At 42.4% G+C, this 24526-nt stretch overlaps 4 protein-coding genes across 4 annotated transcripts; all 4 read left to right on the top strand.

The window, feature by feature from the left end:
* The first annotated feature begins 8713 nt into the window (after nt 1-8713).
* LOC117272299 (E3 ubiquitin/ISG15 ligase TRIM25-like) lies at nt 8714-10980 on the top strand. Its single transcript, XM_078172982.1, has one exon. The coding sequence runs from the start codon at nt 8791-8793 to the stop codon at nt 9379-9381; it is 591 nt and encodes a 196-aa protein (XP_078029108.1). The 5' UTR covers nt 8714-8790; the 3' UTR covers nt 9382-10980.
* Nucleotides 10981-12227: 1247 nt separating this feature from the next.
* LOC144465074 (tripartite motif-containing protein 16-like) lies at nt 12228-14741 on the top strand. The gene has a single exon (XM_078172981.1). It carries the CDS (start codon nt 12386-12388, stop codon nt 14060-14062), a length of 1677 nt encoding a protein of 558 aa, XP_078029107.1. The 5' UTR covers nt 12228-12385; the 3' UTR covers nt 14063-14741.
* Nucleotides 14742-16970: 2229 nt separating this feature from the next.
* Nucleotides 16971-19458, top strand: LOC144465073 (tripartite motif-containing protein 16-like). The gene has a single exon (XM_078172980.1). The coding sequence runs from the start codon at nt 17103-17105 to the stop codon at nt 18783-18785; it is 1683 nt and encodes a 560-aa protein (XP_078029106.1). The 5' UTR covers nt 16971-17102; the 3' UTR covers nt 18786-19458.
* Nucleotides 19459-21713: 2255 nt separating this feature from the next.
* LOC144465072 (tripartite motif-containing protein 16-like) lies at nt 21714-24118 on the top strand. Its single transcript, XM_078172979.1, has one exon. The coding sequence runs from the start codon at nt 21796-21798 to the stop codon at nt 23470-23472; it is 1677 nt and encodes a 558-aa protein (XP_078029105.1). The 5' UTR covers nt 21714-21795; the 3' UTR covers nt 23473-24118.
* The last annotated feature ends 408 nt before the right edge of the window (nt 24119-24526 follow it).

Genomic DNA, 24526 nt, shown 5'->3' with positions numbered 1-24526 from the left:
ATAAAAACAAAAAACTAACGTGACATAAAGTGATGCCCTCGTATGTCTCCTGTCATGTGATAGTGTTGTAGCCAACTAATGGGGGCTCTGGTGAGTTGAGTTTTTTTAAGTTGTGGAAATGATTAATGACAAATGGTATACCCAGTGGAATGCCCTGGGAATAAATATGTGCACATATGCTTCTGAACAATGTGCAGCTTGTCACATTTGTATCACATCATGCAATATTGCCTTATATTATGCCATCACATGAACCAATCTAAGCTAGCCAGCTGGCTAACCTATAGACAGCAAGCAAACTGGTTTCTAATGTCTCACAGCTTGGCCCACCACACAATATTGTTTTATCAAGCAAGATCACTTTGTAGTGTTTTGTTCATCTCACAATATCACAAAACTTTCATACAGTTTGTAGATAAGCATCAAGTAGGAAGTATGCGGGTAGAACTGCTGCCGTGGTCCTGCCAGATGCCTCCTGCTGCTGCTGCTGCTGCTGCTGCTGCTGCTGCTGCTGCCATCATTAGTCATTAGTCATACTTCTACTGTTATTATACACATATGATTATTGTCACACATGTATACTGCCAGATACTAATATACAGTACAGGCCAAAAGTTTGGACACACCTTCTCATTCAATGCGTTTTCTTTATTTTCATGACTATTTACATTGTAGATTCTCACTGAAGGCATCAAAACTATGAATGAACACATGTGGAGTTATGTACTTAACAAAAAAAGGTGAAATAACTGAAAACATGTTTTATATTCTACTTTCTTCAAAATAGCCACCCTTTGCTCTGATTACTGCTTTGCACACTCTTGGCATTCTCTCCATGAGCTTCAAGAGGTAGTCACCTGAAATGGTTTTCCAACAGTCTTGAAGGAGTTCCCAGAGGTGTTTAGCACTTGTTGGCCCCTTTGCCTTCACTCTGCGGTCCAGCTCACCCCAAACCATCTCGATTGGGTTCAGGTCCGGTGACTGTGGAGGCCAGGTCATCTGCCGCAGCACTCCATCACTCTCCTTCTTGGTCAAATAGCCCTTACACAGCCTGGAGGTGTGTTTGGGGTCATTGTCCTGTTGAAAAATAAATGATCGTCCAACTAAACGCAAACCGGATGGGATGGCATGTCGCTGCAGGATGCTGTGGTAGCCATGCTGGTTCAGTGTGCCTTCAATTTTGAATAAATCCCTAACAGTGTCACCAGCAAAACACCCCCACACCATCACACCTCCTCCTCCATGCTTCACAGTGGGAACCAGGCATGTGGAATCCATCCATTCACCTTTTCTGCGTCTCACAAAGACACGGCGGTTGGAACCAAAGATCTCAAATTTGGACTCATCAGACCAAAGCACAGATTTCCACTGGTCTAATGTCCATTCCTTGTGTTTCTTGGCCCAAACAAATCTCTTCTGCTTGTTGCCTCTCCTTAGCAGTGGTTTCCTAGCAGCTATTTGACCATGAAGGCCTGATTCGCGCAGTCTCCTCTTAATAGTTGTTCTAGAGATGGGTCTGCTGCTAGAACTCTGTGTGGCATTCATCTGGTCTCTGATCTGAGCTGCTGTTAACTTGCGATTTCTGAGGCTGGTGACTCGGATGAACTTATCCTCAGAAGCAGAGGTGACTCTTGGTCTTCCTTTCCTGGGTCGGTCCTCATGTGTGCCAGTTTCGTTGTAGCGCTTGATGGTTTTTGCGACTCCACTTGGGGACACATTTCAAGTTTTTGCAATTTTCCGGACTGACTGACCTTCATTTCTTAAAGTAATGATGGCCACTCGTTTTTCTTTAGTTAGCTGATTGGTTCTTGCCATAATATGAATTTTAACAGTTGTCCAATAGGGCTGTCGGCTGTGTATTAACCTGACTTCTGCACAACACAACTGATGGTCCCAACCCCATTGATAAAGCAAGAAATTCCACTAATTAACCCTGATAAGGCACACCTGTGAAGTGGAAACCATTTCAGGTGACTACCTCTTGAAGCTCATGGAGAGAATACCAAGAGTGTGCAAAGCAGTAATCAGAGCAAAGGGTGGCTATTTTGAAGAAACTAGAATATAAAACATGTTTTCAGTTATTTCACCTTTTTTTGTTAAGTACATAACTCCACATGTGTTCATTCATAGTTTTGATGCCTTCAGTGAGAATCTACAATGTAAATAGTCATGAAAATAAAGAAAACGCATTGAATGAGAAGGTGTGTCCAAACTTTTGGCCTGTACTGTATACTTTAAACATATTGTACTACAGTAGCCAGAACTATAACAATAATATTATTACTTTCATGAATGTTGTTGTAAGCTACTGTTATTACCGTCTGTCCTGCATCTCTCTCTCTCTCTCTCTCTCTCTTCCTCTCTCTCTCTCTGTCTCATTGTGTCATACGGATTACTGTTAATTTATTATGCTGATCTGTTCTGTACGACATGTATTGCACGTCTGTCTGTCCTGGAAGAGGGATCCCTCCTCAGTTGCTCTTCCTGAGGTTTCTACTGTTTTTTTCTCCCGTTAAAGGGGTTTTTGGGGGGAGTTTTTCCTTATCCGCTGTAAGGGTCCTAAGGACAGAGGGATGTTGTATGCTGTAAAGCCCTGTGAGGCAAATTGTGATTTGTGATAAGGGGCTTTATAAATAAAATTGAATTGAAAATTGAACTAATGTGTTTGCATAAACAGATGGCAAACAAGCAAATGAACAGTTACCTAGCAGTAGACATTTCCCTTTGGTAGCAGGCATGGCCACAGCAAACAGCGAGGGCAGCCGCTTCCAGGAGTGGTGGAAAGTTCAAATGTTTTTCACTGAGGGATTAAACAGTTGCATTTGCCTCATTTGTATGGCTCATTTCTTTTCTTTACTTTTATGACTGGTGATGCGAGAAGCAGCTGGCCCCTAGGCATTTTCATGTTTTCTTTTTTTTAAAATAGATTTTATTTATCAGTGTGTAACACTAACAATATAAAGAAAACCCAAAAAAAGAAAAACACTGCCAACTAAAGAGAAAACAGTACAATTACGAGCTGAGGCAGAGAGATGGCATCCATGGTTTAAAGACAATAAGTGGTCAGTGAAGGTCCAATGAAGATGGGTAGATTGAAGCACAGTGTAAAGTCCAATGCAAGGACGTAGTCCAATGTGGTTAGTCAGCTTGACTCCTCAACCTTTTGATATGTTCAATAAAAGGTCCCCAAATTTTAGAGAACTTGATGAGGGAGTTGGACAGAGTGTACTGGATTTCTTCAAGATGTAGACAAGAAGCCATGTCATTTTGCCATTATGTTAAGCAAGGAGTGGAGCCTTTTTGCTATGACTATACCAAACTTAAGAGCTTGCTGTAACACAGGGGCAGACCAGAAAAGGTGACCTAAGGTCCCCACACCTGATTTACACTTATCACATGTAGCAGACAAAGATGGATATATTCTATTCAATTTGGCCTTGGAGAAATGCAAGCAATGAATAACTTTAAACCGAATTAGTTGAATGGAACATGTTTTAATCCTCTGTAACCCTCTTGCCCATAATCCATCTGAAATCGCTTCACCTGTATCCTTAGACCAAGCCTCTTTAATATGGAGAGAAGGGGTTGCCAGAGTAAAGAGACAGACGAAATGGGAGATCAAATGTTTAGATGTGGGACCTCTAGTCATTAGGTCATAAAAGTCATGTTGTGTGGGCAGAGTGTCAAAATTTGTCAGAACCTGCATAACCAGATTTCTAATTTCGAGGTAATGAAAAAAGTGACTAGGAGGGAGATTGAATTTAAAGGTAATTTCATGTTTTCTAATCTGGTCCCCACTCAAAACAGTTTGCAACAGACCCTCAAAATGTATTTGCCCACCTCTGCGCTTAGTAGCAATGTTCAGGAAACCACTTTGTAAAATATAATGGTCACCATTTTAATCACAGAAAAGCCTTAAGAATCACACAACAGCCAAACATATACTATAAAGAAGATGACAAATAGCAAATCAGTGGAAGGAGTACTAAGTCAAAAGGAGCTCCAAAGGGAGTTGCAGACAATGCTATATTTGAGGAGAGGTGCATGTTAAGAAATTAACAATTGGCTGAGCTAAATAACTAACATGTAGATATAAATATCCACCTGTCAGACTGGACATCTGTGTCTGTCATATTTGAATCATTAGTGACCTCTTGTGGCATGTAGTGGACTGTTACTCCTTTCGTGATGTGAACCTCTTAGCCAAGGTTTGCAAACCTCCTTTGGCATAACATCTCAAGGAGCAGACAATATTTAATTTCTTACCCCTCTCTGAATAATATCCATCATGTATTAGCTTTGTTAGTTTTTACCAAATAAGACTACAAATAAGACTGATGCCAAGCGAACCAGATTTAACAGAGATCAGCAGGGAGGTTGAGTTCAGATGTGTTTGGTTGTGTGGGTGGTATTGGAGCAAAGACTTGGCACCCCTGACACAACAAACTTGTGAACACTGAGGCACACCAGCCTACAACCCCTCATTATGTCCTTACACACTTTATCAACAGCCTCCTACGTGGTCTGACACATTTCCTGCAATCATTTTGATGTAGATCTTTCGATCCTGGAAGTCATGCTGTGAGAAATACAGAGGTCAGATCATTCCTCACAGCTGATTTGTGCAAAATTGTCTTAAGTGGACCCATTATTACAACAACAGTAATAACTTTTGTGATTTTATGTAGACAATAAGTCTGGAAAAAAAGTTTTAGCAGCTTGACCTCTGAGAAATTTTAAACCTCAACTTGCCCTAAAGGACTGTGAAATTTTACAAATTAGGCCAGTTAAGCTGCAAAGGCCACAACGGACGCCCAAATACCTCTTTGATGGTATTAACAGCATGTAATTGTGTTGCGCATTCATCCCAGGCTAATTTTGTGCTAAAGAGCTGTCTGGCCCAGGTCATGTGGCTCCCTGCTGTCAGGCCTTTGTGCCCCCCCGAGGGTGCCCCTTCTGCTGCTGGTACTAGACTATCTGGAGGCTCCATCCTCTGACCGCAGGATGGGCCAAGGAGTCGAAAGGAGGAGGGAGGAGGTGGCAGGAGGATGAGGAGGAAGGAAAATAATGGATTGTGAAAATGTTTTGTGGGGAAATTGAAACATTGCAGCCACATAACAAAAGGAAAGATGAGAAATAGGAATACAACAAGAAAGGGTACTACACGACAATATGCAATAAGAATGAAATATGGTCAGAATTCCATTTGAAAATTATTTTTCAAAGAACAATTGATGCATGAGATACTGTAGGACAAATGACAGGAAAATATGAAACATTACACAGTATTAGATTTTCTTCATCACATTTTTGGATTGTTTTTCTTTTCTTTTTTTAAGGAAGAGAATTCAAGAACTCTAAGGAACCTTTTGCCTTTCTGTTTTCTGCATTTACCCGTTGTACAAAATAATTAATGCAACCTATGCATATTGTCCTCATTCACGTCTTGCTGAATCAGGTTCTTTTTCGTCACACTGGTTGAGATTAAGGGAGGGACTTGGCCGTGCAGAGCAGTGCTCTTTGATAACAGCAGGGGCAGTGTTTGAGCAGTGCGACCTCCTCTGGCATGCAGGAGGACAGATGGTGGCTCTGGGGTCAGCCCGAGTCAGATCTAAATTAAGAAATTCAGTGAGTGCAGAACAGATTCTACAGTACACCCACGGTACTGTACGCACCTTTGTATCAGAATGAAATTATACACAGGAAATATGACATTAGAAAATAACATTTGGAATATAACTTTGTACTATGGTCCTATGGTTCTTAAATAGTCATAGTTTTTAGACTGTATGGTAAATGTAATGAGTGCATTTGGAAGCTTTACAGTTCCAGTGTGTTGGATTTAGAGGGATATATTGGCATAAATTGAATATAATATGATAAGTATGTTTTCTTCAGTGTATAATTATTGTGTTTTCATTACCTTCGAATGAGGCGTTTACATAGGGAGCGGGTCCTCATTATGGAGACTGCCATGTTGTACCGCCATATTTCGACTCTCCAGCCCAGATTTGTGACATGAAACTGCTTTGTTCAGTGTTTTTACAGATTTAAATTACCGGGTCCGTTTGTTTTGGAGAAGAAGAGACCTCTGCGGTTAATTCAGCTCCCTGTAAAAACCTCCTTAACGTCTAGATCAGAAAAAAAGTGAGCTTACATGAGCATGTGTGGGCTAGTGGGCTGCCCCCCCCCCCCCCCCCCCCCCCCCCCCATATGCCATATGCCAAACAGCATAGAAAAAACACTGATTTTTTTTTAAAGTGAAACTGCTTTATTCAGTGTTTTAAGGTCCTGAATGATGAACAGTGAAGGAATCCTAACTGGGAGAAGTTTAAGCTGGCTGCAATCTGATATCCTCACCGCTATATGCCACTAAATCCCCCTAACTCCTTAAAGCCTTAAAGGCCCTGACACACCAAGCCGACAGTCGGCCGTCGACCAAAGTCGGGCCGTCGGTGAGTGTCTGTCGGCCTAGTTTTTGCAGTGTGTCCCGCACCGTCGGCACTTTAGCGTCAGCGGCTGAGCATGTTGAATCGGCGGCAGAGCTTGTCGGTGAGAGAGATCACTCTGATTGGCTGTTCAGGTTTTATTTCCTCGCCCCTGTAGCGAGTCAATCTGCCTGTAGTGAAACCAGGGCTAGCAGGTGCTTCCTCCTCAGGCTCCACTTCACTCAGCTACCCGACAGATCCGCTGCTTCTTCCCACTTTAACCTGAATAACAAACCGGAGTTAGCTGGGAGCGGCTAGCTGAGCGGGAAGCACAGCCAATAAGCCTCCGCTAGCTTCCCAGCTAGCCCCGGCTCTCTGTTAGAATCCTAACGGAGAGCCGGGGATAGCTTGGAGCGGCTAGCGGAGCGTTAGCCACAGCATGACCGGAGGGAAGCACAGCCAGTTAGCCTCCGCTAGTCTCTGAGCTAGCCCCAGCTCTTCGTTTGGATCCAACCGGAGCACCGAGCCCTGGTTTGTTATTCAGGTTAAAGTGGGAAGCGGGTTTATCGGGCAGCTGAGTGAAGTGGAGCCTGCGGAGTAAACACCGGGACCGTCTGGATGTAATAGTCCGTGGAGGTGCTGTGGTGCTCGGCTGCACAGATAGGAAAACCCTCAGTTGTCAGGATGTACCTCTCTCTCTCTCACACAGGCGCAGAGCGTACGTGCCACTTGGCCATCAGATGTAGTCCGTGTAGTGTGTTCAAATGCAACTGACACAGGGCAACGTGAGGCGACGTAAACGACGCAACAGTTGCCTTTCGTCGCTGCTAGTTCTTTGATGTCAGTTTGGTATGTCCGCACCTTAAGTTAAGCAGAATACAAGTATAAGGTGTAGGAAACCAAAAATGTAATGTCCTCATATGGGGACACACTGTTCCTTTAAACATACCAGTTAATTCAGTTATGCTGATGAAGATGCAGGGTGTTTTTTTGTGTGTGTGTGTGTGTGTGTGTGTGTGTGTGTGTGAGTGGTATGAAAGACTTAGAAAAACGTATTATTAATTTGATTAAGTTTGGGTTGGGTTTTATTAATTTGCAGATGAAACTTGTCATGTTGTTCCAGTGTTTAGCTCTGTCACCTCACAGCCAGACGATCCTGGGTTGGAAAGACTGAATCCAGACTTGATTCAAATATCTTGTGACTCGCTGTATCCAGGGTGTAATCTGTCAATCTACAAAACAGCCGGCTGCGCTCTACACTTTCTCTAATTTATCCTTAACTGGCAACAAATGAGCCACTATTAGTGTTCCTGACAACTGAGACTGATTTATTGCACCATCACAGGTAAAGTTAGTCCACCTTTTTAAAAACAGAAATACTTCATAATTTTATAATCATGACAGTATCCATATGAAATGCTGCAATCAGTTTAATCACAATATCAGAAGGACTCAACATCTGAAAGCAACATGTTCAGTCTCATTTAAAGTCGACATACAATCATTTGTAATTGGTGGACATTTAGGTTTGGGTTTAGGTTTGAGATTAAGGGTGTTTCTGGAAGTATTAACAGCTGAGGAGCAGTGAAAGATCTGTCGTTGACTTTAAAGGGAAAAGGAGGAGAAAAATAAGGTTCAAGAGTTTCTAAGTCATCCTCGTATTCTGAAGTCTGCCTCAGTATTTCATAGGAAATCCATAGGAAATTGTCAATTATTATATGTTGGCAAAAATCACAATAACATCAATGAAACCCCTCTTTTCATATTTACAGATACATGCGTCAGAATGAAATACAACTTTTACTAAAATTTGGTGTCGAGACTTCATGTATTTTCCTCAAAAATACTGACAAAACTGTATCCAATGAGTCAGAACCGTTGGTCATTCATTTTACAGCAGTAATAAATTATTTTAAAAATATTTTTGAATTACTGTAATCATTACATACTTTAATCAAACTGAGCAAACTCTAAAAACTGAGGAATCATCACAATACTATATGATTCTAAGGAGAGTTTACCTCCTAAAAGTTGAAGTGTCCAGTGTTTTTAATTGAGAAATGAGCTCTGTAGCAAACTAGTGTTAAACACACAGTATAAACTGCTCATCCTCCTGGAATGAAGCAAAGCTTGATAACCCCTCCCTCCTCTTCCTGCTCTCAAACTCAGCCAGCTCCACTCTGTCTGCGTATTTCCTTGTTCCCTCCCCTTCAGATCTACAGTTTGAACCAACATAGTGGTGAAGTGAGAGAGCTGACAGGTCCCATTCACTGCACAAACACATGTTGTTTAGATCAGAACTCAAACTACTTTGAGTTTTGAGAAAGTGAAACTCAGACAGTCGTTGTCACTGAGAGGTGAAATGGCGCAGAAAGGAGTTCAGCTGGACAGAGAAACCTTCTCTTGTTCCATCTGTCTGGATCTACTGAAGGATCCGGTGGCTACTCCCTGTGGACACAGCTACTGCATGAACTGTATTAAAAGCTTCTGGGATGAAGAGGACAAGAAGAAAGTCCACAGCTGCCCTCAGTGCAGGCAGACCTTCACACCGAGGCCTGTCCTGCTGAAAAACACCATGTTGGCAGTTTTAGTGGAGGAACTGAAGAAGACTGGACTCCAAGCTGCTCCTGCTGATCACTGCTATGCTGGACCTGAAGATGTGGCCTGTGATGTCTGCACTGGGAGGAAACTGAAAGCTCTCAAGTCCTGTCTGGTGTGTTTGGCCTCTTACTGTGAGCAGCACCTTCAGCGTCATTATGATGTAGCTCCATTAACAAAACACAAGCTGGTGGACCCCTCCAACAAGCTCCAGGAGAAGATCTGCTCTCGTCATGATGAGGTGATGAAGATGTTCTGCCGTACTGATCAGCAGTGTATCTGTTATCTCTGCTCTGTGGATGAACATAAAGGCCACGACACAGTCTCAGCTGCAGCAGAGAGGACTGAGAGGTAGAGAGAGCTGGAGGTGAGTCGACAAAACATCCAGCAGAGAATCCAGGACAGAGAGAAAGATGTGAAGCTGCTTCAACAGGAGGTGGAGGCTATCAATCGCTCTGCTGATAAAGCAGTGGAGGACAGTGAGAAGATCTTCACTGAGCTGATCCGTCTCATGGAGAAAAGACGCTCTGATGTGAAGCAGCAGGTCAGATCCCAGCAGGAAACTGAAGTGAGTGGAGTCAGAGAGCTTGAGGAGAAGCTGCAGCAGGAGATCACTGAGCTGAAGAGGAAAGACGCTGAGCTGATGAAGCTCTCACACACACAGGATCACACCCAGTTTCTACACAACTACTCCTCACTGTCACCACTCAGTGAATCTACAGAATCATCCAGCATCAATATCCGTCCTCTGAGGTACTTTGAGGATGTGACAGCAGCTGTGTCAGAGCTCAGAGATAAACTACAGGACGTTCTGAGAGAGAAATGGACAAACATCTCACAGACAGTGACTGATGTGGATGTTTTACTGTCAAATTCACAACCAGAGCCCAAGACCAGAGCTGGATTCTTAAAATATTCATGTGAAATCACACTGGATCCAAACACAGCACACACAAAGCTGTTATTATCTGAGGGGAACAGGAAAGCAACAGTAATTGGAAAACAACAATCTTATTCTAGTCACCCAGACAGATTCACTGATCGTTGGCAGGTCCTGAGTAGAGAGAGTCTGACTGGACGTTGTTACTGGGAGGTGGAGTGGAGAGGAGGAGGAGTTGATGTAGCAGTCGCATACAAGAATATCAGCAGAGCAGGGGATGAAAGTGAATTTGGATGCAATGACGAATCTTGGATGCTGGATTGTAGAAAAACCCGTTATAAGTCCTGGTACAACAAAATCAGCACTCCTGTCTCAGGTCCTCAGTCCTCCAGAGTAGGAGTGTACCTGGATCACAGTGCAGGTATTCTGTCCTTCTACAGCGTCTCTGAAACCATGACTCTCCTCCACAGAGTCCAGACCACATTCACTCAGCCTCTCTGTGTTGGACTTCGGTTTTGTTGGTCTTCTGGAGACACTGCTGAGTTCTGTAAACTCAACTAGACAGAGGTTATTAAGGGACAGTGGATTAAATTCTGTTTTCATTCTTAAACGTATTTTGTCATCCCCATTCTCTCTCCTCCCTTTCCTGCTAATCTCAAGCTGCTCTATCATTAATGCAAAAGCCCTAAAAAATAATGTTTTTTTAAAGTATACTTCTCTGTGCTCTCCATGTTTGCTGGATATTTGTACCAATGCACTCGTAAGTTGTTGTTTCTCTTCCACTGCATGGATCTTAAGAGAGAAAACACCACAGCTTACTTTATCGCTGATATTTTGCTTTGTTTTTATAAAAGATTTAAGGTGAACTATAATTACATTTACATTTATTTGTCAGACCAAATGTTGTTGCCCAAAGTGTATACAAATAAGGTACGATGACATGTTATAAACACTGATTGTGCGGCTGAAGTGAATCTGTACATGAAATCAATGAAAGTGAATGATTTAACAGACTTTACTGATGTGATGTGAGAACAAAGTGAACATAATGAATAAAGAAACATAACCAAAGTATTTTCTTCTTGTCTTCATTCCAGGCAAAACTGATGAAGAGAATGTGAAAGTGATATGATAGTTTAACTGAGGCAGTTTTCCTCCTGAAATGCCACAAAGTACAGTGTTCATGTTTAGAAGAGAACAACTTTTCATATTCCTCATTAGCACCACTTTGTCACAGAGAAATGAGCAGAGCTTTCTATCACTTGTTTGTTACGACCAACATTTTTTGGTGCGCTTTGTCAATAAGGAGGATATGTTAAAATACTGGAGAAATAGCCAGAATTCATTTTGTCAAGTTTGGCTGTGAAGACGTTTTGTTGAGTGCTGACACATGATGTGTAGCTGATTCTTCATATTTGGTTACAAGTATTTCCATGATGTTTAATTAGAATTCAAGAAGTCAGAGAAATGTTAATGTATAGCCTCAACATTCCCAAATAGTATTTACAGCCTGAGAGATGATATGAATATCATTCATAAAGTGGAAACACTTCTCTACCATCTTTCCCATGTGCCCTGAATGCAGCATCAGTGTTACAGGGTGTGACTCCTGTGAACAAACTGACACAGTGTGATATTACAGATATTTAAATGTTTCTTTGCTGATGTTGTTTGAAGCTGCCAAAGGCTCAGTGAAGTTTTTCCTTTACTGTTATTCTGTGAGCCATGGGATCATTTTAGACTCAAACTATTATGAAATGAAACTGTCTGAGATGTTTGGAGGGTGAATCTGTCTTTGGAGAAGAAACATCCAGTGGTTTAATCTTCAGCAGTGTATTTGTGAATAATATTTTCAGTGCTTGGACAGAGTCTGGTCTGACTGCTCTGCTGAGGTTCTGTCTCTTCAACAGTCTGTTAACGTCCCTTTCCAGGATGGAGAAAGTCGTCACTGGTGTCAGGACTGTGCTGCTGTCTTTCAAAAGGATCAACTAGGATGAATTTTCCATCTTTCTTGTAATGTATTTCAGATATTGTAATCATTACATACTTTAATCAAACTGTATTTTTGGAGATCAGAAGAGCTAATTCTGAAAACTGAGGAGTCATCTCCAAACCATCTGATTCTAAGGAGAGTTTACCTCCTAAAAGTTGAAGTGTCCAGTGTTTTTAATTGAGAAATGAGCTCTGTAGCAAACTAGTGTTAAACACACAGTATAAACTGCTCGTCCTCCTGGAATGAAGCAAAGCTTGATAACCCCTCCCTCCTCTTCCTGCTCTCAAACTCAGCCAGCTCCACTCTGTCTGTGTATTTCCTTGTTCCCTCCCCTTCAGATCTACAGTTTGAACCAACAAGGTGGTGAAGTGAGAGAGCTGACAGGCCCCATTCACTGCACAAACACATGTTGTTTAGATCAGAGCTCAAACTACTTTCAGTTCTGAGAAAGTGAAACTCAGACAGTCGTTGTCACTGAGAGGTGAAATGGCGCAGAAAGGAGTTCAGCTGGACAGAGAAACCTTCTCTTGTCCCATCTGTCTGGATCTACTGAAGGATCCGGTGACTACTCCCTGTGGACACAGCTACTGCATGAACTGTATTAAAAGCTTCTGGGATGAAGAGGACGAGAAGAAAGTCCACAGCTGCCCTCAGTGCAGGCAGACCTTCACACCGAGGCCTGTCCTGCTGAAAAACGCCATGTTAGCAGTTTTAGTGGAGGAACTGAAGAAGACTGGACTCCAAGCTGCTCCTGCTGATCACTGCTATGCTGGACCTGAAGATGTGGCCTGTGATGTCTGCACTGGGAGAAAACTGAAAGCTCTCAAGTCCTGTCTGGTGTGTGTCGTCTCTTACTGTGAGCAGCACCTTCAGCCTCATTATGATGTAGCTCAGTTAAAGAAACACAAGCTGGTGGACCCCTCCAACAAGCTCCAGGAGAAGATCTGCTCTCGTCATGATGAGGTGATGAAGATGTTCTGCCGTACTGATCAGCAGTGTATCTGTTATCTCTGCTCTGTGGATGAACATAAAGGCCACGACACAGTCTCAGCTGCAGCAGAGAGGACTGAGAGGCAGAGAGAGCTGGAGGTGAGTCGACAAAACATTCAGCAGAGAATCCAGGACAGAGAGAAAGATGTGAAGCTGCTTCAACAGGAGGTGGAGGCTATCAATCGCTCTGCTGATAAAGCAGTGGAGGACAGTGAGGAGATCTTCACTGAGCTGATCCGTCTGATGGAGAAAAGACGCTCTGATGTGAAGCAGCAGGTCAGATCCCAGCAGGAAACTGAAGTGAGTGGAGTCAAAGAGCTTGAGGAGAAGCTGCAGCAGGAGATCACTGAGCTGAAGAGGAAAGACGCTGAGCTGATGAAGCTCTCACACACACAGGATCACACCCAGTTTCTACACAACTACTCCTCACTGTCACCACTCAGTGAATCTACAGACTCATCCAGCATCAATATCCGTCCTCTGAGGTACTTTGAGGATGTGACAACGGCTGTGTCAGAGCTCAGAGATAAACTACAGGACGTTCTGAGAGAGAAATGGACAAACATCTCACAGACAGTGACTGATGTGGATGTTTTATTGTCAAATTCACAACCAGAGCCCAAGACCAGAGCTGGATTCTTAAAATATTCATGTGAAATCACACTGGATCCAAACACAGCACACACATACCTGTTATTATCTGAGGGGAACAGGAAAGTAACAATAATGGATAAAAAACAATCTTATTCAAGTCACCCAGACAGATTCACTGATTATTGTCAGGTCCTGAGTAGAGAGAGTCTGACTGGACGTTGTTACTGGGAGGTGGAGTGGAGAGGAGGAGGAGTTCATGTAGCAGTTACATACAAGAATATCAGCAGAGCAGGGGATAAAAATGTATTTGGATACAATGACAAATCTTGGGTGCTGCTTTGTAGAAAAACCTGTTATCACTTCTGGTACAACAAAATCAGCACTCCTGTCTCAGGTCCTCAGTCCTCCAGAGTAGGAGTGTACCTGGATCACAGTGCAGGTATTCTGTCCTTCTACAGCGTCTCTGAAACCATGACTCTCCTCCACAGAGTCCAGACCACATTCACTCAGCCTCTCTATGCTGGACTTGGGCTTTACTTCCCTGTTGGAAGCACTGCTGAGTTCTGTAAACTCAAATAAACAGAAGTCATTTAAGAAACAGTGGATTAAATTCTGTGTTTTGATCTGAAATGTATTTTTTTCTCCATCATTGTTGCTGAGAGCTGATTTTTCTTTTCATGTCTTCACTGCACAGAGATCAGCTGTCAGTCAAACACTATGGCTGGTACTTTGACATCTTCTCATTAGTTGTGCTGTAAATGTTTGAGTTTCTTTAGGTGGCGCTCCTTCCTGTGTCTGTTTAACCATGGAGGCTGTCACTGCTCATGATGATGTTTCTTTACCTCAACTGATATTTCTCTGTGTGAAATTGCAAACGTCTCTATGTTCTAAATGTTTGTTCAATATTTGTTTGATGCATGTTGTTGTTTCTCCTCCACTGCATGGGTCTTCAGATAAAAATCACCAGAGCTTCCTTTCTCGTAGATATTTTGCTGTTTTGTAAATTTGTAATAAGCACTTTAATGAGGCTACATTTACATTCATTTTGTCAGCAAAACAAGTGTTGTTGTTGTTGTTGTTGTTGTTGTTGTCTAAAGCGATGTCCAAATGAAGTGCTATGATGTATTATAAAGACTGGTCGTGTGGCGGAAGTGAATCTGTACATTAAATCATTGAACAACAGTCATGTAACAGACTGTACTGATGGGATGTGAGAACAAACTGAAGGTTTACATGATTAATAAACAAACAAACATTTTTTTCTTCCTTCTTGTCTTCATTTGTATCAAACTCAGGTGATGGAGGAAATGTGAAACTGATATGAGAGTATAACTGAGACAGTTTTCCTCCTGAAACAGCACAAAGTACAGAGTTCATGTTCAGAGCAGAAGAACATTTGTCAGTCAGTCTCTGTCCTTTCAGCTTTCCTCACTAAAACAGCTTTGTCACAGAGAAATGAGCAGAGTTTTCTATCACTTGTTGCTTCTTACTGATAACATTTTATTTGTGCTCTCAGTCAGTAAAAAGGATTATTACATAGACATGTAATATTACACACACTGTGAGCTAATGTAGCTCATATGTGGGATCCAGAGTTGCCTCAAGGAACTTACTTTATTTACGGATGTGTGTCCAACATTAAAATACACCTTCTGTATTTTGATCAATGTGGATCTGATTGATTGATTTTGGTGATGACGTCACAAACCACAGAAGATGTAAACACAGTAAATCCTGAAAGCTTGCTTCCACTGTGGTCCTGATCTGCTGAAGGATCTCGTGACAATTGTGTGTGGACACAGCTACTGCATGAACTGTATTAGAAGCATGAATGGATTCAGCATCTGAATCAGTGTCCTCTGTTCGTATTTGTTCTGGTCATTTTGGTCATTCAAAGCGCTTCTACCAAGACTATGATTACATAAATATGACAAGAGGGTCCAGCCAATCCATTCAAATACACAACTAGATGGCGATCAACTTATTGATCACACCTTGTCATGTCTTTATTCATGTTTTGTCAACATCAGGGTCTTTTGTGTCATTCCTCAAAACAGTTCCTGGTCAGTTGCAGACAAAGGGGAACATCACACTCCTCACACTTCCATGGAGTGTTCTGTTTCTTTCATTTGTCCATGCTGCACAGGAGACAGGTCTTGCTTCTGACAGACGCCACCTTGGTAATGTCTGCACTCAATGGGGCCTCTGGAACAGGCACATGATCACACCTGGCCTGTTTGGCTGGGATCTTATTTGAGCCACAACACAGCTGTGTGGTTAGCTCCTCCATGAAGGCCTCGTGGGTCATTGTTTCCTCTTGTCTCTGTGATGCATGTTCTTTGTGGAGGATGTATGCATTGGTGGCAGCAATGTCAAAGAAACACAGGAAGAGTTTCCAGAACCCAGGTATGAACGATTCAAGAGAGACATGACAGAGTCATACGAGAGTCCTTGGCCAGTGTGAAAGTCTTTTTTTCCTGCGTACAGAGCAAAATCAACAGTGTACCTGTTGCTCGACTCAGCAAGTACAAACAACTTGAAGCCCCACTGCAATGGCTTTGCCCTCTTGGACTGTGTCAGGTCTGTTTTGACCTTGGTTGCCACCATTCTTTCAGCCACTACAAGGTTCCTGTGAGGATGACAGGAGGCTTTGCTGGCATTGTGAATACTGTCTATGATAGGTTTCACCTGGAGAGGGCAGTCGTGTTCTGGTGTTTTCTGCTTCCAAAGACCAAAGTCTACACATACACACACACACACACACACACACACACACACACAATGTGTTTTGTGTTTGAATAAAGTTTAGTTATGCTGACATAAGAAGTGTTACTATCTCCCCCGGTCTCCCCCACTAATAATATAAATAATGAGCCTTTTTTGATATTCACCAAAACATTTATGTCACTAACTTCACTGCAGAGTCACATGATGTGGTGCATTCAGGTTCTACAGAAGTTTGACTTGCAACATGTAACTTACCTATTTGTTTAAATGCATTTAACAATAAAAACAGTTTTTACTCAAATGTATTTTCTGAACTTAACATGTTTCCTTCAAAAATACTGATAAGGCTTTATCATATCAGTCAGAACTATCTGAGAGTGTCATTGCATTTACATCTGTGATTAGGATGACTTTACAATTTTTCTTGTAATGTATTTCCGATATTGTAATCATTACATACTTCAATCAAACTGTATTTTTGGAGATCAGAAGAGCTAATTCTGAAAACTGAGGAGTCATCTCCAAACCATCTGATTCTAAGGAGAGTTTACCTCCTAAAAGTTGAAGTGTCCAGTGTTTTTAATTGAGAAATGAGCTCTGTAGCAAACTAGTGTTAAACACACAGTATAAACTGCTCGTCCTCCTGGAATGAAGCAAAGCTTGATAACCCCTCCCTCCTCTTCCTGCTCTCAAACTCAGCCAGCTCCACTCTGTCTGCGTATTTCCTTGTTCCCTCCCCTTCAGATCTACAGTTTGAACCAACATGGTGGTGAAGTGAGAGAGCTGACAGGCCCCATTCACTGCACAAACACATGCTGTTTAGATCAGAGCTCAAACTACTTTGAGTTTTGAGAAAGTGAAACTCAGACAGTCGTTGTCACTGAGAGGTGAAATGGCGAAGAAAGGAGTTCAGCTGGACAGAGAAACCTTCTCTTGTTCCATCTGTCTGGATCTACTGAAGGATCCGGTGGCTACTCCCTGTGGACACAGCTACTGCATGAACTGTATTAAAAGCTTCTGGGATGAAGAGGACGAGAAGAAAGTCCACAGCTGCCCTCAGTGCAGGCAGACCTTCACACCGAGGCCTGTCCTGCTGAAAAACACCATGTTAGCAGTTTTAGTGGAGGAACTGAAGAAGACTGGACTCCAAGCTGCTCCTGCTGATCACTGCTATGCTGGACCTGAAGATGTGGCCTGTGATGTCTGCACTGGGAGAAAACTGAAAGCTCTCAAGTCCTGTCTGGTGTGTGTCGTCTCTTACTGTGAGCAGCACCTTCAGCTTCATTATGATGTAGCTCAGTTAAAGAAACACAAGCTGGTGGACCCCTCCAACAAGCTCCAGGAGAAGATCTGCTCTTGTCATGATGAGGTGATGAAGATGTTCTGCCGTACTGATCAGCAGTGTATCTGTTATCTCTGCTCTGTGGATGAACATAAAGGCCACGACACAGTCTCAGCTGCAGCAGAGAGGACTGAGAGGCAGAGAGAGCTGGAGGTGAGTCGACAAAACATCCAGCAGAGAATCCAGGACAGAGAGAAAGATGTGAAGCTGCTTCAACAGGAGGTGGAGGCTATCAATCGCTCTGCTGATAAAGCAGTGGAGGACAGTGAGAAGATCTTCACTGAGCTGATCCGTCTGATGGAGAAAAGACGCTCTGATGTGAAGCAGCAGGTCAGATCCCAGCAGGAAACTGAAGTGAGTGGAGTCAAAGAGCTTGAGGAGAAGCTGCAGCAGGAGATCACTGAGCTGAAGAGGAAAGACGCTGAGCTGATGAAGCTCTCACACACAGAGGATCACACCCAGTTTCTACACAACTACTCCTCACTGTCACCACTCAGTGAATCTACAGACTCATCCAGCATCAATATCCATCCTCTGAGGTACTTTGAGGATGTGACAGCAGCTGTGTCAGAGCTCAGAGATAAACTACAGGATGTTCTGAGAGAGAAATGGACAAACATCTCACAGACGGTGACTGATGTGGATGTTTTACTGTCAAATTCACAACCAGAGCCCAAGACCAGAGCTGGATTCTTAAAATATTCACGTGAAATCACACTGGATCCAAACACAGCACACACAAAGCTGTTATTATCTGAGGGGAACAGGAAAGCAACATCAATGGGTAAAAAACAATCTTATTCTAGTCACCCAGACAGATTCACTGATCTTTGGCAGGTCCTGAGTAGAGAGAGTCTGACTGGACGTTGTTACTGGGAGGTGGAGTGGAGAGGGACAGGAGTTGATGTAGCAGTCACATACAAGAATATCAGCAGAGCAGGAAATCATAATAAATGTGCACTTGGACACAATGACAAATCTTGGGCTTTATATCCTGACAACAGTAAGTATCAGTTCTTGCACAACAACATCAGCACTCCTGTCTCAGGTCCTCAGTCCTCCAGAGTAGGAGTGTACCTGGATCACAGTGCAGGTATTCTGTCCTTCTACAGCGTCTCTGAAACCATGACTCTCCTCCACAGAGTCCAGACCACATTCACTCAGCCTCTCTGTGCTGGACTCAGGTTTTACTTCCCTGTTGGAGACACTGCTGAGTTCTGTAAACTCAAATAAACAGAAGTCATTTAAGAAACAGTGGATTAAATTCTGTGTTTTTGATCTGAAATGTATTTTTTTCTCCATCATTGTTGCTGAGAGCTGATTTTTCTTTTCATGTCTTCACTGCACAGAGATCAGCTGTCAGTCAAACACTATGGCTGGTACTTTGACATCTTCTCATTAGTTGTGCTGTAAATGTTTGAGTTTCTTTAGGTGGCGCTCCTTCCTGTGTCTGTTTAATCATGGAGGCTGTCACTGCTCATGATGATGTTTCTTTTCCTCAACTGATATTTCTCTGTGTGAAATTGTAAACGTCTCTATGTTCTAAATGTTTGTTCAATATTTGTTTGATGCATGCTGTTGTTTCTCCTCCACTGCATGGGTCTTCAGATAAAAATCACCAGAGCTTCCTTTCTCGTAGATATTTTGCTGTTTTGTAAATTTGTAATAAGCACTTTAATGAGGCTACATTTACATTCATTTTGTCAGCAAAACAAGTGTTGTTGTTGTTGTTGTTGTCTAAAGCGATGTCCAAATGAAGTGCTATGATGTATTATAAAGAGTGGTTGTGTGGATGAAGTGAATCTGTACATTAAATCATTGAACAACAGTCATGTAACAGACTGTACTGATGGGATGTGAGAACAAACTGAAGGTTTACATGATTAATAAACAAACATAAACATTTTTTTCTTCTTGTCTTCATTTGTATCAAACTCAGGTGATGGAGGAAATGTGAAACTGATATGAGAGTATAACTGAGACAGTTTTCCTCCTGAAACAGCACAAAGTACAGAGTTCATGTTCAGAGCAGAAGAACATTTGTCAGTCAGTCTCTGTCCTTTCAGCTTTCCTCACTAAAACAGCTTTGTCACAGAGAAATGAGCAGAGTTTTCTAACACTTGTTGCTTCTTACTGATAACATTTTATTTGTGCTCTCAGTCAGTAAAAAGGATTATTACATAGACATGTAATATTACACACACTGTGAGCTAATGTAGCTCATATGTGGGATCCAGAGTTGCCTCAAGGAACTTACTTTGTTTATTTACGGATGTGTATCTAACATTAAAATACACCTTCTGTAGTTTGATCAGTGTGGATCTGATTTATTGATTTTGGTGATGACGTCACAAACCACAGAGGATGTAAACACAGTAAATCCTGAAAGCTTGCTTCCACTGTGGTCCTGATCTGCTGAAGGATCTCGTGACAATTGTGTGTGGACACAGCTACTGCATGAACTGTATTAGAAGCATGAATGGATTCAGCATCTGAATCAGTGTCCTCTGTTCATATTTGTTCTGGTCATTTTGGCCATTCAAAGCGCTTCTACCAAGACTATGATTACATAAATATGACAAGAGGGTCCAGCCAGTCCATTCAAATACACAACTAGATGGCGATCAACTTAATCATCACACCTTGTCATGTCTTTATTCATGTTTTGTCAACATCAGGGTCTTTTGTGTCATTCCTCAAAACAGTTCCTGGTCAGTTGCAGACAAAGGGGAACATCACACTCCTCACACTTCCATGGAGTGTTCTGTTTCTTTCATTTGTCCATGCTGCACAGGAGACAGGTCTTGCTTCTGACAGACGCCACCTTGGTAATGTCTGCACTCAATGGGGCCTCTGGAACAGGCACATGATCACACCTGGCCTGTTTGGCTGGGATCTTATTTGAGCCACAACACAGCTGTGTGGTTAGCTCCTCCATGAAGGCCTCGTGGGTCATTGTTTCCTCTTGTCTCTGTGATGCATGTTCTTTGTGGAGGATGTATGCATTAGTGGCAGCAATGTCAAAGAAACACAGGAAGAGTTTCCAGAACCCAGGTACGAACGATTCAAGAGAGACATGACAGAGTCATACGAGAGTCCTTGGCCAGTGTGAAAGTCTTTTTTTCCTGCGTACAGAGCAAAATCAACGGTGTACCTGTTGCACGACTCAGCAAGTACAAACAACTTGAAGCCCCACTGCAATGGCTTTGCCCTCTTGGACTGTGTCAGGTCTGTTTTGACCTTGGTTGCCACCATTCTTTCAGCCACTACAAGGTTCCTGTGAGGATGACAGGAGGCTTTGCTGGCATTGTGAATACTGTCTATGATAGGTTTCACCTGGAGAGGGCAGTCGTGTTCTGGTGTTTTCTGCTTCCAAAGACCAAAGTCTACACACACACACACACAATGTGTTTTGTGTTTGAATAAAGTTTAGTTATGCTGACATAAGAAGTGTTACTATCTCCCCCGGTCTCCCCCACTAATAATATAAATAATGAACCTTTTTTGATATTCACCAAAACATTTATGTCACTAACTTCACTGCAGAGTCACATGATGTGGTGCATTCAGGTTCTACAGAAGTTTGACTTGCAACATGTAACTTACCTATTTGTTTAAATGCATTTAACAATAGAAACAGTTTTTACTCAAATGTATTTTCTGAACTTAACATGTTTCCTTCAAAAATACTGATAAGGCTTTATCATATCAGTCAGAACTATCTGAGAGTGTCATTGCTTTTACATCTGTGATTAGGATGACTTTACAATTTTTCTTGTAATGTATTTCCGATATTGTAATCATTACATACTTCAATCAAACTGTATTTTTGGAGATCAGAAGAGCTAATTCTGAAAACTGAGGAGTCATCTCCAAACCATCTGATTCTAAGGAGAGTTTACCTCCTAAAAGTTGAAGTGTCCAGTGTTTTTAATTGAGAAATGAGCTCTGTAGCAAACTAGTGTTAAACACACAGTATAAACTGCTCGTCCTCCTGGAATGAAGCAAAGCTTGATAACCCCTCCTTCCTCTTCCTGCTCTCAAACTCAGCCAGCTCCACTCTGTCTGCGTATTTCCTTGTTCCCTCCTCTTCAGATCTACAGTTTGAACCAACATAGTGGTGAAGTGAGAGAGCTGACAGGCCCCATTCACTGCACAAACACATGCTGTTTAGATCAGAGCTCAAACTACTTTGAGTTTTGAGAACGTGAAACTCAGACAGTCGTTGTCACTGAGAGGTGAAATGGCGCAGAAAGGAGTTCAGCTGGACAGAGAAACCTTCTCTTGTTCCATCTGTCTGGATCTACTGAAGGATCCGGTGGCTACTCCCTGTGGACACAGCTACTGCATGAACTGTATTAAAAGCTTCTGGGATGAAGAGGACAAGAAGAAAGTCCACAGCTGCCCTCAGTGCAGGCAGACCTTCACACCGAGGCCTGTCCTGCTGAAAAACACCATGTTGGCAGTTTTAGTGGAGGAACTGAAGAAGACTGGACTCCAAGCTGCTCCTGCTGATCACTGCTATGCTGGACCTGAAGATGTGGCCTGTGATGTCTGCACTGGGAGGAAACTGAAAGCTCTCAAGTCCTGTCTGGTGTGTGTCGTCTCTTACTGTGAGCAGCACCTTCAGCCTCATTATGATGTAGCTCAGTTAAAGAAACACAAGCTGGTGGACCCCTCCAACAAGCTCCAGGAGAAGATCTGCTCTCGTCATGATGAGGTGATGAAGATGTTCTGCCGTACTGATCAGCAGTGTATCTGTTATCTCTGCTCTGTGGATGAACATAAAGGCCACGACACAGTCTCAGCTGCAGCAGAGAGGACTGAGAGGCAGAGAGAGCTGGAGGTGAGTCGACAAAACATTCAGCAGAGAATCCAGGACAGAGAGAAAGATGTGAAGCTGCTTCAACAGGAGGTGGAGGCTATCAATCGCTCTGCTGATAAAGCAGTGGAGGACAGTGAGGAGATCTTCACTGAGCTGATCCGTCTGATGGAGAAAAGACGCTCTGATGTGAAGCAGCAGGTCAGATCCCAGCAGGAAACTGAAGTGAGTGGAGTCAGAGAGCTTGAGGAGAAGCTGCAGCAGGAGATCACTGAGCTGAAGAGGAAAGACGCTGAGCTGATGAAGCTCTCACACACAGAGGATCACACCCAGTTTCTACACAACTACTCCTCACTGTCACCACTCAGTGAATCTACAGAATCATCCAGCATCAATATCCGTCCTCTGAGGTACTTTGAGGATGTGACAGCGGCTGTGTCAGAGGTCAGAGATAAACTACAGGACGTTCTGAGAGAGAAATGGACAAACATCTCACAGACAGTGACTGATGTGGATGTTTTACTGTCAAATTCACAACCAGAGCCCAAGACCAGAGCTGGATTCTTAAAATATTCACGTGAAATCACACTGGATCCAAACACAGCACACACAAAGCTGTTATTATCTGAGGGGAACAGGAAAGCAACAGTAATTGGAAAACAACAATCTTATTCTAGTCACCCAGACAGATTCACTGATCGTTGGCAGGTCCTGAGTAGAGAGAGTCTGACTGGACGTTGTTACTGGGAGGTGGAGTGGAGAGGAGGAGGAGTTGATGTAGCAGTCACATACAAGAATATCAGCAGAGCAGGGGATGAAAGTGAATTTGGATACAATGACAAATCTTGGATGCTGGATTGTAGAAAAACCTGTTATAAGTTCTGGTTCAACAATAACCAAACTCCTGTCTCAGGTCCTCAGTCCTCCAGAGTAGGAGTGTTCCTGGATCACAGTGCAGGTATTCTGTCCTTCTACAGCGTCTCTGAAACCATGACTCTCCTCCACAGAGTCCAGACCACATTCACTCAGCCTCTCTATGCTGGACTTGGGTTTTACTTCCCTGTTGGAAGCACTGCTGAGTTCTGTAAACTCAAATAAACAGAAGTCATTTAAGAAACAGTGGATTAAATTCTGTGTTTTTGATCTGAAATGTATTTTTTTCTCCATCATTGTTGCTGAGAGCTGATTTTTCTTTTCATGTCTTCACTGCACAGAGATCAGCTGTCAGTCAAACACTATGGCTGGTACTTTGACATCTTCTCATTAGTTGTGCTGTAAATGTTTGAGTTTCTTTAGGTGGCGCTCCTTCCTGTGTCTGTTTAACCATGGAGGCTGTCACTGCTCATGATGATGATTGTTTACTTCAACTGATATTTCTCTGTGTGAAATTGTAAACGTCTCTATGTTCTAAATGTTTGTTCAATATTTGTTTGATGCATTTGTATGTTGTTGTTTCTCCTCCACTGCATGGGTCTTCAGATAAAAATCACCAGAGCTTCTTTTATCACAGATATTTTGGACAACACCAACTAGGTGTTGTTGTTGTTGTTGTTGTTGTTGTTGTTATTGTTGTCTAAAGCGATGTACAAATGAAGTGCTATGATGTATTATAAAGACTGGTCGTGTGGATGAAGTGAATCTGTACATTAAATCATTGAACAACAGTCATGTAACAGACTGTACTGATGGGATGTGAGAACAAACTGAAGGTTTACATGATTAATAAACAAACATAAACATTTTATTTTTCCTTCTTGTCTTCATTTGTATCAAACTCAGCTGATGGAGGAAATGTGAAACTGATATGAGAGTATAACTGAGACAGTTTTCCTCCTGAAACAGCACAAAGTACAGAGTTCATGTTCAGAGCAGAAGAACATTTGTCAGTCAGTCTCTGTCCTTTCAGCTTTCCTCACTAAAACAGCTTTGTCACAGAGAAATGAGCAGAGTTTTCTAACACTTGTTTTCTTCTTACTGATAACATTTTATTTGTGCTCTCAGTCAGTAAAAAGTGTTGTTGCTTGTTTCAGCCAGTAGATGGCGACATTACTTTGGTCTAAAACGGTGTGACTCGTCACAGTCAAACACTGAAAAGTATCAAAAATGAATATGAAAATTGCTCATCGATCATCTAATTTATGTCACTGCAAAC

The sequence above is a fragment of the Epinephelus lanceolatus genome, chromosome 12 (genome assembly GCF_041903045.1).
Source record: "Epinephelus lanceolatus isolate andai-2023 chromosome 12, ASM4190304v1, whole genome shotgun sequence".
NCBI classification, from domain to species: Eukaryota; Metazoa; Chordata; class Actinopteri; order Perciformes; family Serranidae; genus Epinephelus; species Epinephelus lanceolatus.
Note: the sequence above shows the minus strand (reverse complement) of the source record. Positions and strands in the feature narration are given on the sequence as shown.

Excerpts from the sequence above, each read along its gene's own strand:
- LOC144465072 (XM_078172979.1), top strand. The coding sequence starts at position 21,796 with ATGGCGCAGAAAGGAGTTCAGCTGGACAGAGAAACCTTCTCTTGTTCC.
- LOC117272299 (XM_078172982.1), top strand. The coding sequence starts at position 8,791 with ATGGCGCAGAAAGGAGTTCAGCTGGACAGAGAAACCTTCTCTTGTTCC.
- LOC144465073 (XM_078172980.1), top strand. The coding sequence starts at position 17,103 with ATGGCGAAGAAAGGAGTTCAGCTGGACAGAGAAACCTTCTCTTGTTCC.
- LOC144465074 (XM_078172981.1), top strand. The coding sequence starts at position 12,386 with ATGGCGCAGAAAGGAGTTCAGCTGGACAGAGAAACCTTCTCTTGTCCC.